Consider the following 16,540-nt stretch of genomic DNA (forward strand, 5'->3'; position numbering starts at 1 on the left):
AAACTCCACACACATGTAACCCAGATGGAGACTCGAACCCGGGTCCCAGAGGCATGAGGCTACAGTGCTAACCACTGCACCACCATGCCACCCCCAATAAAAATATCCTTTCCCTAAATAAAGACATATGAATTAAAACGTTAATACTCAACAACTATTTTAAAGACAGTAATTCTATGTTGCAAATTCCTGCTATTCCTTCAATCAAATCAAAGCATCCATTTGCAATCTAGAAATAAAAAGCTTGTTATGCCTTTATAATAAATTACATTGTAATTCTGAGTACAGTAAATAGTTACTTACGGTTGATTCAATTTCTCTGTCTAGGCCCAAGGTTAAAAAGTCAGCCTGGCTCAGACACGCTCTTGCAGTTCTAACAATCAACTCCTGTTGAGGTCTTTCAATGTCCAAGACATAATCAAGCTGAGGAACATGTTGGAATGGTTAAAATACAAACATAGTATAAAAATAAACTATAACTTTGTTTTACTTGATTTATATTATAGTTCAATATTACCAGCAATTGTTGGCCAAGGTGATACTGCATCTCCCATGATGCAGAGGATGCTGATACATTTTCCAGTTTTGTTTGCTCTTCACAACGTGGTCCACACATGCCAAAGTCTAAATTAGAGTTGTATGACAGCAGTTAGAATTGTCATGTCAAAGCACTTAAATGCAAAGTATCTTAAAAGCATACCCATGTCACTAAAAGCCAGAAGTCTCTGTTCTTTAATTTGTGTAGACCGTAGACTTGTAGATTTTGTGTCCTGGCAGAGTCAGTACTAGCCAAAGATTCAGAACCTGTAAGTGGTGCAAGAGCACTGGATGTAAGTAACAAAGAATGCATACGTACAGCACATGTAATTTTACCATCAAGTAAGTTACCACACATCATGTTTACTGACCTATGACAGCTTGGCCAAGGTTAGACAGTGAAATGTTGCAGATATCTTGGGGTCTCTCACCACGATGTAACAACTGTTGTAAGAGTTTTGAATTTGTTGCGGTATTCCGGTGATGGATGATATTCCTCATTGCAAACACAAGTGTGGACGGAGACATATTATTCAAGAAGTAGTTGTTTTTCCGCATAGCTGAAAACAACTGCTCTGCAACCTGACTGTTCAATGTCCAACGAAGTTCTGGAACCAGGTCAATTCTTCGCAGCGCATCTTTTGAGTCCTTAGTGTTTTTCTCATGAAACTTGTCATAGAGTACATAGTGTTCTGAGGAACCAGTAACTGGGTGGCCATTAGGCTCAGGGTACTCGAGACTCTCTATAAGCCATGGAAGTGACACCTGAAGTTTTTTCATCTCAGCTGACTGAATGTTCTCCACAGTAGGCTGTGCCAGTCTTCCTTCAAATGGATGAAAAGGCAAGATGGCTGGTGCCCTCAAGTTAGTATGTGTAGCTAGCCCACGGGCAAAATCATATACACACACATTTGGAAAGTGCTTCCAGGAAAGAAGCAAATCTGCAAAGTCCCTTGGACTCTCTGCTCTAAGGTTGAATTTTAAGCTGTACACAATTCCATGTGACTGACCATCCACCTGAAAACACAAAATGAAACATAATGTATGCAAAAACTGTCTATTAAAAATGACTTTCATAAACTGCCAACTCTACTCACCAGATGCGCCCCAGATCTTCTGAAATACTTTGTCATATGTCTGTCTCGTTTTCATCTCCTCCCTTAGTCTGATAACAAGGTCAGTACGGGACCCTTTGGAACAAACGTTACAGGCCTTGCACAATTTTCGGACAGTGCTCACCTGGAAGAATGATACATCATTACATTATTTAAGAATAGTAATATAAAATTACCAAATTAATCATAAATCATTAACATGTAAAAGATATATATATATATATATATATATATATATATATATATATATATATATATATATATATTACATATTTTATATTTTACTGGGGGCGGCATGGTGGTACAGTGGTTAGCACTGTTGCCTCACACCTCTGGGACCCAAGTTTGAATCTCCACTGGGGTCACGTGTGTGGAGTTTGCATGTTCTCCCCATGTCGTCGTGGGGTTTCCTCCAGGTACTCTGGTTTCCCCCCACAGTCCAAAAACATGCTGAGGCTAATTGGACTTGCTAAATTGCCCATAGGTGTGCCTGTGTGAATGAATGGTGTATGAATGTGCCCTGCGATGGGCTGGCCCCCCATCCTGGGTTGTTCCCTGCCTCGTGCCCATTGTTTCCGGGATAGGCTCCAGACCCCCCACAACCCAGTAGGATAAGCGGTTTGGAAAATGGATGGATGGATATATTTTACTGTTTTTACTTACTTATAATTACTTACTTTTTGTTTCATCAATTCGTCAACCAGCCGATCTTCAGATACAAGTGTAAGTGCCACTTCAGTAGATGACTTGACACCTGACATTTTTTCATGTTCTGTGTTGAGTACTTTGTCACTTTTCCTGGTCATTGGCCCTATCCAAGGTGCCCAGAATTCATAATTTGGTTTAACAGCACAAGGGTTCTGTGCCTGACCTATTACAAAACAAGATACAAAGTCATCCAGCGCAAAAAAACACAGATTACCAGATTACAGGAAAATAGTGTCATATTGACTTACTGGGAACAAAGCCAGAAGAAATCATCTCTAGATTGATAGCATCCCAGAAATCCACAATGCTTTGCTCACCAGTATAGTTGACAGGTGGATCTTTGAGATCACTGACTGATAAAAGACAGACAAAGTGATAAGATACTGAAATTACTTTTAAAAAAGTATTTACTAAACCGTTGACTTAAACATAACTCAATTACCAGCCAAATTAAAAACAGCCTTTTTATGCAGGTCCATCACCACAACAGAAGGCCAGTAGCCACACAGAACACAAGCATATGTGTAATCTGTGCTGGTTAGTGCCTCAAAGTGGCAGTAGGCATGCAAAATCCTGTCTGTCGGTGGAAACTGTTTTTTCCGCAAATTTTGCAGAGTATCGATAGCCCTTGAAACAGAAATGTGGTTCTGAAACGAAAAGAAAACAATGATGTGATATTTCAAAGCCACAGTGCAACAAAAAATCCTCTTCACACAGATTTACCTGAAGACTGTGTCTTAAATAAAGACATAGTTCAAGGCTCAACACAAGATGATCATCAAAGTTATGACGTCCATCTTGCCACTCCTGATAACGGTAAGTCATCTGACACTCAGGACGTCTCTTAAAGTAGGTTGAAATATCTAAAAAAAAAAAAAAAATTTTAAAAACAATATAGCTGTAAGAAACACAAAGTAAAACAGTATTCAAGAAGAATAGAATTAATTTCATACACTTACTTTCAGCAATTCCAAGGGTTGTTACTATTTTGGCCATATTTGTAATATTCACTGGCATGTCAAACTTTGGACTGCTTGAGCAAAGGACACATGAAGTCTCCGCTGGAATTAAATCTGATGGGTAGTCTGATGGTGGTTTTGCAGTTGTTGTGTCCTCTGGAAGACTTGCTGGAATTTTTTTTCTTTCATACATGTATTTCACTGCCCTCTTCAAGTCCTCTGTTGCCTGTTCCTGTTTGGACTGTGAAGCTGTGTCAGGCTTTGAATCCAACTGTGTTCTGAACAAGTTCCTGTTAATTTGAAAGATGTGCCACTTTGCAATGTTCTTATGAGGACATGACATATGTGGCTTAGCACATGGACAATGCCATGTGTTGTTCTTCATACTGAACGTAACCATCATTCTTCCAAGGCGACTGAAATATGTTGTGGAGTCATGGATGGATAAACAAATATAAGACTTTGACCCACCAAGATCAACAAGGACAGAAAAAGGTGCTCCAGCTTTCAATGCTAACCTTTGTCTCTTCAAGCACACTGCCTTCTTTGCTGCTGCAAAGAACTTGCATGCAACCATTTCATCCAAAACTCTTGCATGTAGAATCTCTTCCTCTGCTACTTCTGTGCAGTATTCCAGTGAACGTATGTGGTGGCACTCACTGAACACAAGACGACTCCTGCGTACTAATAGCTGATATTGCCAGCATTCCTCCAGTTCACACATTACCTCATGTTTGTTGCCCTTAATTTTTTTTTGAACATGAATAGGTGTTGAAAATCCATGTCCTGACTTTTGAACTGCAGCAATACCATTTTTTGTATCAACACAAACACTGGCAAAATGTGACTGCCTATTCACATCTCTTGGTGTGCATAAATGCTTCCTAGTAATGTGAGTATGTAGATTCTTTTTATGTAACAGCAGTGAACAGTGTGGACATTTCACCTATACTGGTTTTCTGAATGAGGGCAGATGGGAAGGTTCTACTTCTTTCTTTAGTTGAGGGAAACATTGATCCCCTTCAGGCTGTGGAGAGGAAGATTTTGCTTGTTCAAGCAATGGAATGGGAGGTAAGGCTGTCTGAAGTAAGCATGAGGACTCAGTCTTTTTGGTCACACCGCTGCACTTTTCCAGGTGCTCCACAAAAGTGTTTCTTTTAATCACTGTCTCACTGCACCTAGGGCAGTGGAAATGACCATCCTTTCTACAAGGTAGCGTGCATCTGCAAATTCTTAAGTCTGCAAGAACAAAAACACTGGTTTTAATTGATTATGTCCAATATAATTTATCACTTCAAATAAAAAGAAAGAAAGTACATGAACTTACTTTGGAAAAACACTGCATTTTTTATATGCACATCCAGGTGGATCTTTAGTCTGTTCAGCTTCGCTGGCCTAAAGTTAGGACAAAGCGGGCAATGATACAGACGGCAGCATGTGCTGCATCTGATTATTTCTGGTAGGGCACCATGACTTAGAATTGAAGGATGCATCTGTAATATTAAAAACAACATAATTACTGAGCAATTATGAAAAAAAAAATACACAATTATAACCACATCTTTAAATTTGTTCACCATGATGAATTAGCTCAAAATGAGATCTTATTATCAGCTAGTGGTCCTTTGAGATACAGTTAGTCCTTTAAAATATACTATGACCTGTTGAAATATTGCACACATCACCAACCCCACTTTAGTGATACTCTAAATTGAGTTATATATAAAAATGTTGATATTGAACTCTACTGCTGGAATTCCGAAACTAATTATAAACTCTCCACGTGATTGCCTTAATACCCGAAACACGTGTAACTAATTTGCATCTTGTATTTATATCTATTTTTCCTCGTCTTGTTATTCTTTAAGTTTCTTTAGGTTAAAATTTGCGGGATTTTATATATTTATACGTATATTTTAAGTGCCTTTTCTTGTACTGTGTAAAGCTGGAGTCACGTCGTCTTGTCTCTCTATATACTTGTATATACAGTAGCTGAGATGACTATAAAGTTTACTTTGTCTTTGGCTGACTTTTTTATGTGACCGAGCACTACTCTTAGGACTTTTTTAAGGTAAACATGAGTTGCCTGTAGTAAGGCGATGAGTTCGACATGCGCGTATTTCGATGTGATAATTAATTTTTAAATAGTTAAGCCATACATACCACGACTTCGGAATTATCCGCACGACAAGATGGATTCTTATAGTTCGCGACAAGTAGAATTCTGTCGTTCGAACGGAAATGATGTAGGGGCTTGAGAGTGGAAGGGGCCTGACAGAGGACACATGCTCTCAGGTCCCTTCTGCAGCCAGATGCCTCTCGCCATCTTTGTTTAAATGGGCGTGGCAAGAGTGCCTGGGCACATGCCTTTTCTGTCGTACGGGGGCATAACCAAACCTTTTACAGTGGGGTGGGGGTGGCAAGGGTGTCTGGGCACCTGCCCCTTCTGTCCGACGGGGGAGCACCCAGAACTTTTACAGTGTGGTGGGGGGGGGGGGGGGGGTGGCAAGGTTGCCATGGAAACTACCCGTCCTGTCTGACGGGGCATTAACCAGACCTTTTACAGTGGGGTGGGGGTGGCAAGACTGCCAGGGCACCTGCCCCTTCTATCCTACCGGGGAGTAACTAGACCTTTTACAGTGGGGTGGGGGTGGCAAGGGTGCCTGGGCAAATGCCTATTCTGTCCGATGGGGGAGCAACAAAACCTTTTTCAGTGGGGTGGGGGGGGGGGTGGCAAGGCTGCCTGGGCACCAGCCCCTTCGATCCTACCAGGGAGTAACTAGACCTTTTACTGTGGGGTGGGGGTGGCAAGGGTGCCTGGGCACCTGCCTTTTCTATCTGATGGGGGAGCACCCAGAACTTTTACAGTGTGGGGGGGGGGTGGGGTGGGAAAGCTGCCTGGGCACCTGTCCCTTCTATCCTACGGGGGAGTAATCAGACCTTTTACAGTTGGGTGGGGGGGGGAGTAAGGGTGCCTGGACACCTGCCCATCCTGTCTGAGGGGGGCATAACCAGAACTTTTACAGTGGGGTGGGGGTGGCAAGGCTGCCTGGGCACCCACCTGTTCTGTCTTACGGGGGAGCAACCAGACCTATTACTGGGGGTGGGGGTGGCAAGGGTGTTAATTATTTAACAAATCAAATTTCTTTATTTATTTAAATATATTTATAATAATTTTATTTACGTTAATCCACTGAAGCAGAATAGTAACAGGACATAATTATATTTTCCAGTTTTTTTCAGTCTGTTATGTCTCTAGTTAAATGATTATTATGCACATTGATAGAGTGTCATTTTGTCAGTTATGTTCAGCTGCAGTAATACAGTGAATTTAACTTAATCCAGCAGACTGTGGTTTCATTATGTTACTCAGTTATGCTTTGGGTGACGCTGAAGCAGGACATTAATAGGACAGAACAGAAAGCCTTTATTGTCATTGTACAGGGAGGGAATACAGTAAATGGACATAAATATATAAAATGTACATATACAGGGGAGAGGGAAAGCCCCCCCCCAATCAGGATTACATTTAATTTTATTTTAGTCAGAGAAAAAAACGTATTAAACTATATATGTTTATGTTTCATGTTATTCAGCTCACTGAACACAGTCATTCATTTTTTGTCAAACATACAGTCCTGTGCAAAAGTCTTAGGCAGTCCAAAGAAATGTTTAAAGCTGTTTATCTGGGTAGGAAGTGTATTTTGGCTTAGAACAAAAAACACAATTTAACATTAAAACGTGTGCAAATTAAGAGTAACACAATAAAAATCTAGTAATAATTTCTTCTGTTTTGTAAAAAGTTACTGATATCTAGTTGGATGGCTAGATGAACACTGCTTCAGTTCCCAAACTTCTCCTCAGGGGCACCTCAGCCGTTCCATGATTTTGTTAAATTTCACCAACAGCTCAACTAAATAATTAAATATATTGGTTTAAAAAGTAAGTGAGAGATTGACTAGCTGTATGAGGTGTGTTAGTGGCCAAGTCAAAAAATACATGGCTGCACTGGACGGTCACTGCAAATACTAGGATGATTTTAGCAGAGGTTCTGAAATGGCGAAGCTGACACACTTTGACAGGCATCATATCATAGTTTTACACCAACACCAGGATAATCTAAACATCATTTTCTTTGCCTGCCTAAGACTTTTGTACAGTTCTGTACATTTCAGAGTAAAAAGGATTATAAAGGTTAAAAAGCAGAGATTTTACCTTTTTGCCAGGAGAACCAGCAACATGTCACAGTGACACTGAGGATTTATAAACATAAAACCCTGGATAGAGGGACTCAGTGAATGAGAAGGTGAATCTGTGCAGGGGGGTCAGTCCATCAGAGGAGACTCTGTAGAAGGACAGAGCACCAGCCCCCCAGTCCAGATACACTCCTACTCTGCGGGAGCCTGAGGGCTCTATGGGTATGTCAGTGTGTTTATTATTGTGACAGACAGAGTAACCGTCAGTATAACACCACAGACACCATGACTTGTCATTGTATCCAAGCTGACAGTCATAACTCCCTCCTTTCCTCCTGATCCCTTTATAAGTCACTCCTATCCAGGCTGCATCTCCATCCCACTCAGCCTCCCAGTAACAGCGGCCAGTCAGACTCTCTCTGCACAGAACTTGTTCCCAGCCGTCAAATCTCTCTGGATGATCAGGATATGGCTGCGCTGCCCCCCCTGTCACCATCCTGTTCCCCCCTGACAGAGACAGGAATCTGCTTGCTGTGTTGGGGTCCAACGTCAGCTGGCAGGAGTCTGTAGGCAGGAGGAATAATTATTAATCCCATCAGGCCGCCTGTACTTTATGTTTCTTTATACTACGGGACCGTAGAATGCTTGAATCTGATTGGCTGACGAACGTTCTGAGGTGTGCAATTATTTTCAGATAACCGCACGGCGAACGTAGTTCCAGGCAGCTCTCTTGACCGCATTACAGTTCCATATCACTTCGCATAGTTAACTGTAATAACGGAAATTAGCATACAGTACCTATACAGCACACAGGACTAACAAAAACAACAACATGACAGACGATTTTCCGAAAGTAAATTTTAATATTTACGGTGAATATGAAACTTTCAACAACTGGGCTGCAGCAGTATTAGTTAGCCTAGTGTACCAACTTAAAGGCTACACATGACATTTCTCACTAGCGAGGTAATAACAGCGCTGCATCTTAAAGCAGACTTACAGTTTAGAGACGGTGCTTCAGAACACTATTGAGGGACACACAGAAGTAGCCTAATTCATACAAGCTCTCTCTCTCTCTCTCTGTTTCTATTTATCTGTGTCTGTCTCTCGCTCTCTTTCTAATAACTTCATTATTAACTGCATTAGTCTGCTATCAACGGCTCAAGCCTCCATTGCCAGCTTTAAAATGACGTTTTGGAACTAGCAAAAGAGTCGTTGGATGAGATGCGGAAGAAATAATCCTACTCACAATAGCGATTTAATTAGAAAAACCGGACGAATCCCTTGAAATATATCATCTGATCGATGTCTTGAGGTGTGGCAACCGTAGTATAAGCGGAATAATTGACTCCGGACCGTTGAATTATTAGAAAATAATGCACACCCGAGGTGTAACGGCTACTCCGCTTCGCGTCGTGGCCGCATTACTACCTCGGGTGTGCATTATTTTCTAATAATTCAACGGTCCGGAGTCAATTATTCCTTACGTATGATATAAAAACAGCACAGCTTCCCCTAACGAAGCGGGAACTAAAGCTTATGAAACATAAAGTGGGTGCGCGACGGCGGCGGGAAGAGCCGCCAAAATGGGCACGAGCTAAAATAACAGCTTAATTAATTTAATTAAAAAATTACAAAGCAGCGACATTCATCAGACATATTCACCACAAGTATATTTACCACAAAACGGCACAAGAGATCAATACTAAAGTCAGTGTCTTTCCTTCAAACCGCTAATTCCGGCGCATGCGGCTCGAAAATGGCCATCAATAACAGAATATTTAAGTAATATTATGTTTAAAGTGATATTTAATAAACATTTGGACCTGGATTCTGATATAAACGATGATTCCGGCACAGATCGTGCATCATAAAAAACAGGAAGGTTCTCATTAATTCAGAAAAACATTGCTCTGAAAAACGGGATTATTATCTCATTAATTCAGAAAAACAGAATTAATTTTTCCCAGATGAATGCAACACGTTTCCATAGAGAACCGCTTACCGCGCGCGTGACTGTAGATGCTGCGCTGCTGCCGCGAGGCGTGAGTCCCACATCTCGCGCGCGCACGCGGCCGCTCTGATCTGTTAACATGGACGCCGAAATGAAATTTGATATTTTCCGCTGCACATCCAGTGTGTCCCGGGCGCTAATTTCTTTTAGCACCGTGGATCAGCAGAACTTTTTAATATTCATGAGCGAAGCCCTACACGATTGGCTGGCTGATTAATATTTATGAGAGGGGCACTACCTCATTGGCCAGTTAACATCGACTTGTGCTGCCTATTTCTTCTACCTAAAGCAGGGGTGTCCAAATCCAGTCCTGGGGGGCCGGTGCCCTGTGTAGCAAAGTTCTTTCCCTGTTCCACCATAAATAATTCAGCTCAAGAGCTGTGTGGTTATTAGCACAAGGAGATGAATCAGGTGTGTTAAATGAGGGGAAACCCAAAAATGTGCAAGACTCTGGCCCTCCAGGACTGGATTTGGGCTCCCCTGGTTTAGGCGATTCAGTGACCGATCAGTAATATTCTCTCATGAATTTTAAGGAATGTTCCAGAACCACCCTGTAAAAATGCAAATTCACATTTTGCACTTGAGGAGAGAGTCCGGTCTCACTGCCTACAGGTGCCTCCTTAGGACAATACTAACGAATCTCACACAGAAAACACACACACTCACGGCATGTGCAAAAAGAACAAATGCAAAGGATTCTTTTTTTGTGAAATTAAAGATTTATAACTAATTCAGAATATATTTAACCATCCTACACTCCCACACAAACACGAAGATAATACAAGCAGCTATAAAGCATTTGTAAAAAATATTTTTAAAAACGATTAAATGAATTGATAGTGTTTTTGGTGATGATTTTGATTTTTTGTTTCTCGTTTGGATGTTTGTCTAAAATGACATGAAACTCACCTAAACACAAACATGGAAATCCATCGACACACAGTGCAAAAAGCCACATTCATCACAATAATTGTGTGAATACAACCATAACATAGTATTCATGGTATTATTAATAAAAACATGCAAACACACTTACATTTCTGTAAGCCTGGTCTGGTCCTGCACTCTCCACCGTGATCCACACTACAGGAGAAGCAGAATGACATAGTACTGCTGTATCCATTTATTAATTGGTGCCTCTTCTTCACATACATGCATAAGTATCTGTAGTGTGTCAGACACACACTCTGTACTCACTTCAGCTTCTCCAGTTTACAGCTGGGATCCTCCAGTACAGCAGAGAGCAGCTTCACTCCTGAGTCTCCTGGGTGATTGTAGCTCAGATCCAGCTCTTTCAGGTGTGAGGGGTTTGACCTCAGAGCTGAAGCCAGGGAAGAACAGCCTTCCTCTGTGACTCTACAGCCTGACAGCCTGCAGAGAAAGACAGAAACTCCCCAATAAATAATATCACCTCACCATTATAATAATTAAATAAATGTGATGCTCTAATAAATAATTCAAGAATTACAGTTTAGTGTCTAAGACAAGGCAGGACCCCTCCTCTCTTTCCCTTAGCTAATTGCTCACTGTCTCCTCTTTATAGTGTGAAATACACAGTAATACTGACCTCAGTATCTCCAGTTTGCGGTGTGGAATACCCCACAATACTGGCCCCAATATCCCCAGTTTACAGTGTGGAATACCCAGTCAGACTGACCTCAGTAACTCCAGTTTACAGTGTGGAATACCCAGTCAGACTGACCTCAGTATCTCCAGTTTACAGTGTAGAATACCCAGTCAGACTGACCTCAGTAACTCCAGTTTACAGTGTGGAATACCCAGTCAGACTGACCTCAGTATCTCCAGTTTACAATGTAAGACCCCCAGTCCAGCAGTGAGCAGCTTCACTCCTGAGTCCTGCAGGTCATTGTCACTCAGGTCCAGCTCTCTCAGGGGTGAGGAGTTTGATCTGAGAGCTGAAGCCAGTGCCTCACAGCATTTCTCTGTGAGTTCACACCGGCCCACCCTTAAAAAAATTAAACACATTTAAATCCACTTTTTACACTGCAGCACTGTATTCATATGAGGAGAATAAGGGCCATGACATAATGGATTTTCAGAAAACAATTAAATTATTAAAAATCATTTTAACAATCATTCCGATTCTGTTTGGTGTCCATTATTTTTTTGTCCATAACACGTTAAAGTCAACATGTTTTCTGTAACAGTGCTGTTAACTTTGCTAACCGACACAAATGTTTTGCATGGATTATATGGTTGAATGGATGTTTCCTGTTTCACTGCTTAATTATTTCTAGCATGGATCGAGGGCTGATAAGATTGTGGGATATAAGGAAGTAGGAGAAGAAAACAGAAGCTGTTTGTGTTTGTTTATTATGTAACTGCTGAAAGGCATTGTGGGTTTTCTTGCTGTCCAGTTACTTTTGTGTAAAATGCATATTCTGTACTCACTGCAGCTTCTCCAGTTTACAGCTGGGATCCTCCAGTACAGCAGAGAGCAGCTTCACTCTTGAATCTCCTGGGTGATTGTAGCTCAGATCCAGCTCTCTTAGGTGTGAGGGGTTTAACTTCAGAGCTGAAGCCAGGGAAGAACAGCCTTCTTCTGTGACTCTACAGCCTGACAGTCTGCAGAGAAAGACAGAACCCCCCCAATAAATAATATCACCTCACCATTATAATAATTAAATAAATGTGATGCTCTAATAAATAATTCAAGAATTACAGTTTAGTGTCTAAGACAAGGCAGGACCCCTCCTCTCTTTCCCTTAGCTAATTGCTCACTGTCTCCTCTTTATAGTGTGGAATATCCAGTAATACTGGCCTCAGTATCTCCAGTTTGCGGTGTGGAATACCCCACAATACTGACCTCAGTAACTCCAGTTTACAGTGTGGAATACCCAGTCAGACTGACCTCAGTATCTCCCGTTTACAGTGTGGAATACCCAGTCAGACTGAATTCAGTATCTCCAGTTTACAGTGTGGAATACCCAGTCAGACCGACCTCAGTAACTCCAGTTTACAGTGTGGAATACCCAGTCAGACTGACCTCAGTAACTCCAGTTTACAGTGTGGAATACCCAGTCAGACTGACCTCAGTATCTCCAGTTTACAGTGTAAGTTCCCCAGTCCAGCAGAGAGCAGCTTCACTCCTGAGTCCTGCAGGTCATTGTCACTCAGGTCCAGCTCTCTCAGGGGTGAGGAGTTTGATCTGAGAGCTGAAGCCAGTGCCTCACAGCATTTCTCTGTGAGTTCACACCGGCCCACCCTTAAAAAAATTAAACACTTTTAAATCCACTTTTTACACTGCAGCACTGTATTCAAATGAGGAGAATAAGGGCCATGACATAATGGATTTTCAGAAAACAATTAAATTATTAAAAATCATTTTAACAATCATTCCGATTCTGTTTGGTGTCCATTATTTTTTTGTCCATAACACGTTAAAGTCAACATGTTTTCTGTAACAGTGCTGTTAACTTTGCTAACCAACACAAATGTTTTGCATGGATTATATGGTTGAATGGATGTTTCCTGCTTCACTGCTTAATTATTTCTAACATGGATCGAGGGCTGATAAGATTATGGGATATAAGGAAGTAGGAGAAGAAAACAGAAGCTGTTTGTGTTTGTTTATTATGTAACTGCTGAAAGGCATTGTGGGTTTTCTTGCTGTCCAGTTACTTTTTGTGTAAAATGCATATTCTGTACTCACTGCAGCTTCTCCAGTTTACAAAAATCCCCCAGTGCAGCAGAGAGCAGCTTCACTCCTGAATCCTTCAGGTTATTGTCACTCAGGTCCAGCTCTCTCAGGGGGGAAGAGTTTGATCTTAGAGCTGAAGACAGCACTTCACAGTGTTTATCTATGAGAGCACAGCTGTTCAGCCTGAAACAGAAAACACTTTGACACAGACATATACACATCCTACACATTAGTAAAATACAAAGCATTACAATAAGCATTTGTTTTCAGTATAATTAGCAGCACAGCTTACACTTCAAAATGAATTATAGTCTGCAGAGTGTTCTGTGCGTCCTGACAGTCTGCTGCAGTCATATGATCACTAATTGTGAGTCAGTGCATCTTTGCTCAAATTAGAGGTAAAAACATTAAGTACAAGCTACAGCCAAAAATCACAGAATATACAGGAATATATAGGAAAACATCAACAGCAAGATGGACGTGAACCTCCCATAACAGTCAGACCAGTGCTTCCAGTGCAGTCCTTAGCCATCTTTCTGCCAGGTGTCCCTACACTCGACACGTATCACTGAAAGGAGGAGATGTGAACATTCCCAGCAGCTAATGCAGCAGCAACTGGCACTTGGATTCCTGATCCAATGAGTAAAATCCTTTTTCTCCCTGTATTGTTATACCTGGGAACATGTCAAATCACCAATTACGTCTGGGTGATATGAGGATATTATCGGTAATGAGCGTAATCAGACAAGTATCCCGGTGTCGATATCTGACAGTGACTAACCGGCGATTATCATCTTTGCTGGGGAAACGCGCTTAGGCTACATACAAAGTAAGATAACAGAAGGATTCATGATTTGCTTTCAGTCCAGCCTTCTAGCCAAAGATTCTGAAGCAGTTAAAAAGAAACATTGCGCAGAATTTCACAAGCATTGTCCCTTGCAGTAACCATGCGTTCGCCATTCTTGTAAGTTCAGTATTGTCACATCACCAACTTCTATCTCTGAGTCAGCAGCCAGAATGTCAGTCATTCAAGTGCAGCTTTCTGGTGGGAATTTTGAGCTTCCCTACTCAGTTTTTCGTGTCAGTCTCAGGCACGGCTTTAAGTGTGTCCCTGACCCCTCGGTGGAGGACTGTCTGCTCGCGGTCGGTGAAGTAGTTGGAGCCGCTAATGTTGTTTCAGCTTCCTGAATGAACAAAGCTATTGTGATCTTTTTAAAAGACATTTCCATGGTTGATGACCTCATAGAAAGTGGTCTCTACATTAAAGATGAATTCGTACAGATATTGCCTTTATCAAGCCCGTCAAAAAAAGTTGTTTTACCTAATGTTTCCCTATTTATTAGAAATGAACTACTGTCCAACATTCTGGGGCGCTACGGGAAGCTGGTGACCCCGATTAGGATGATTCCTGTCTTTTAGGCTGGAAACATTTATGATTCTTAATGCACCGCAGGAGGTCCTGGACGTGTCTGTTAAGATCACAGTGGAGGGCAAAGTTTATATGATTTTAACAGCTCTGAGAGTGTGAAGTATTTTGCCTGCGGTGGTTTTGGGCATGTGTGGTAGGCCTGCCCGCGAGGGGAGCTCCCCCTGGGGGAGCGCGAGGAGGGGCACGAGGCACCGCGGGGGCGCCGATACTGTAGTAACGGACTTGGACTCAGACCGTGGGGACCGGGAGGACAAGCCCCCCCCACCCATAGTCACTGATCCCCCCCGCTCCCGCTGAGACAGCGGGCTGACAGAGGAGCCCGGCCCGGACGCAGCAGGGCCTGCTGGGGGCAGCGCGGTGAGTGACTCCGCTCCTGCTGAGACCGGCGCTGACCCACCTGTAGACACACCGCAGTGGAACATCCCGAGCCTGAGCTGGACATGTACTTACTGGATTCTGATAAAGATTATGAGGACGTGGAGAGTTTGGCTGATGACTTGGAAGACTCACAGGCCTCCATGGACTCCAGCACCCCTGTAGGTAGGCCCAAGGTTTACTCTGTTGAGCAGATCTATTTCTTTCTGGACAGCACTAAAGGTCAGAGAAAACCTAAGATGGAGTCCTATTTCCCTGATTTGAAACTGTTTTTAGCTTCATGTACGATGGCGATTTGGCTCTCAGGCTCCGGCAATGTGACTCTTCCTCCTCAATTTCTTCTGTTAGAAGCAAGGACGGAGCTCTCACCACTGACCCACAGGAAATTAACAGTAGCTTTTTTCAATTTTACTCAGATCTATTCTCCCCTCCCACTGACTTTCCATCCTCTGACCCTGATTCGTTTCTTGACTCTGTACCACTTCCTTGTCTCTCAGGCCCAGAAGCCTCTATGCTCGAGGCTCCCCTTTCAATGTCAGAACTTAAAGAGGCTCTGGACTCCATGAGCCCTGGGAAGTCTCCAGGGCCCGATGGCCTCCCTCCGGAACTCCTTTCTGCCTTCTGGAAGCAGCTCTCTATTCCGCTCTTCCACATGCTGAATTCTGCCATTTCTGCCTCCCATCTCCATCCTTCTCTTAATCAGTCCTTGATGACTTTGTTGCTCAAACAAGGTAAGGACCCTACAGATTGCTCCAGCTATTGCCCGTTGTCCCTTATGAATTCAGACATCAAACTGCTTGCCAAGGTGCTTGCCCGTCGACTGCAGGCGGTGATTTCCAAATTGATTCACCCAGACCAAACTGGTTTTATTAAATCCCGTCATGCGGCCGACAACATCCGTCGCCTCCTCCATGTACTTCACACTGCTCCTTCCTTTCCCTTCCCTGCCGCCCTTCTCTCTTTAGACGCAGAGAAGGCTTTCGATAGGATGAATTGGTAATTTTTGTGGAGGGTCCTGCATAGAATGGGAGAGAGAGGAGTAATACCGCTTCCATCAAATTGACAGGTCGGGTCAAAAGGTCACTTGTGGGCGGGGCTTGTGTAGGCGGGGCTTGGTTGTGGTGGTACGATGTGACGTCACGGGAGTTGGATTTATTTATTAATTATTTATTATTTATTTTAAATTATTATTTATTTTAAATTATTATTTATTATTATTATACATTATTTATTTATTTTAAATGGTTTATTTAATTATTATTTTATTTTTAAAATTATATTGAGGAGAGTGCTATATTGAGGAGAGTGCTTATGAGTGTGTCTGTTATTTTAATAAGTTATTATTTTGTCGGGCACAGCCGGGACTGAACAGGGGTGGGTTACCTGATGGAGCGTGAGCGTACGGCGTGTCTGGTGTTGCGGTACCGTGGTAAGGTCCCGGGCTTTGGAGAATCAGCAAAGGCCTTAGAACCCTGTGTCTGGTGCGGTACTGCGCTAAGGTCCCCACGGGCTTGGATAATCCTCGGAGAGAGCGATGCCGGAGAGC

General features: G+C 42.4%; 3 protein-coding genes across 10 annotated transcripts in view; all 3 read right to left on the reverse strand.

Annotated features, from left to right (window-relative positions):
- Positions 1-766: 766 nt before the first annotated feature.
- LOC125722028 (uncharacterized) lies at positions 767-1,614 on the reverse strand (the record flags this gene model as incomplete). The annotated part of the gene is made up of 2 exons (XM_048998278.1): positions 909-1,614; positions 767-804 (listed from the first exon to the last, which is right to left on the reverse strand). Coding segments are annotated over exons 1-2 (744 nt in total), but the record flags the coding sequence as incomplete, so codon positions are not given.
- A 12-nt stretch (positions 1,615-1,626) lies between these two features.
- LOC125721990 (uncharacterized) lies at positions 1,627-5,539 on the reverse strand. Of its 2 annotated transcripts, XM_048998235.1 has the most exons (8): positions 5,483-5,539; positions 4,647-4,812; positions 3,320-4,558; positions 3,084-3,223; positions 2,803-3,007; positions 2,609-2,713; positions 2,330-2,523; positions 1,627-1,776 (listed from the first exon to the last, which is right to left on the reverse strand). In XM_048998235.1, exons 3-8 carry the CDS (start codon positions 4,041-4,043, stop codon positions 1,627-1,629), a joined length of 1,518 nt encoding a protein of 505 aa, XP_048854192.1. In that variant the 5' UTR covers positions 4,044-4,558; positions 4,647-4,812; positions 5,483-5,539. The 2 variants fall into 2 exon arrangements, with proteins under 2 accessions (XP_048854192.1, XP_048854193.1); XM_048998236.1 differs by lacking the exons at positions 3,084-3,223; positions 3,320-4,558; positions 4,647-4,812; positions 5,483-5,539 and having other exon boundaries at positions 2,803-3,058.
- A 1,438-nt stretch (positions 5,540-6,977) lies between these two features.
- The window catches only part of LOC125721985 (NACHT, LRR and PYD domains-containing protein 3-like), a 54,050-nt gene continuing 44,487 nt past the window's right edge, over positions 6,978-16,540 (reverse strand). For 3 of the 7 annotated variants that reach the window (XM_048998215.1, XM_048998217.1, XM_048998216.1), the window contains 7 exons: positions 13,203-13,373; positions 12,582-12,755; positions 11,942-12,115; positions 11,322-11,495; positions 10,727-10,900; positions 10,566-10,612; positions 6,983-8,079 (listed from right to left, as the gene is read on the reverse strand). In XM_048998215.1, coding sequence (XP_048854172.1) covers positions 7,562-8,079; positions 10,566-10,612; positions 10,727-10,900; positions 11,322-11,495; positions 11,942-12,115; positions 12,582-12,755; positions 13,203-13,373 — 1,432 coding nt within the window. In that variant the 3' untranslated portion in view covers positions 6,983-7,561. Of the gene's footprint in view, positions 8,080-10,565; positions 10,613-10,726; positions 10,901-11,321; positions 11,496-11,941; positions 12,116-12,581; positions 12,756-13,202; positions 13,374-16,540 lie in introns of all 7 variants that reach the window. The other 4 variants (XM_048998219.1, XM_048998220.1, XM_048998222.1 and 1 more) reach the window with 4 other exon arrangements.

The sequence above is a fragment of the Brienomyrus brachyistius genome, unplaced genomic scaffold (assembly GCF_023856365.1).
Source record: "Brienomyrus brachyistius isolate T26 unplaced genomic scaffold, BBRACH_0.4 scaffold36, whole genome shotgun sequence".
NCBI lineage: Eukaryota > Metazoa > Chordata > Actinopteri > Osteoglossiformes > Mormyridae > Brienomyrus > Brienomyrus brachyistius.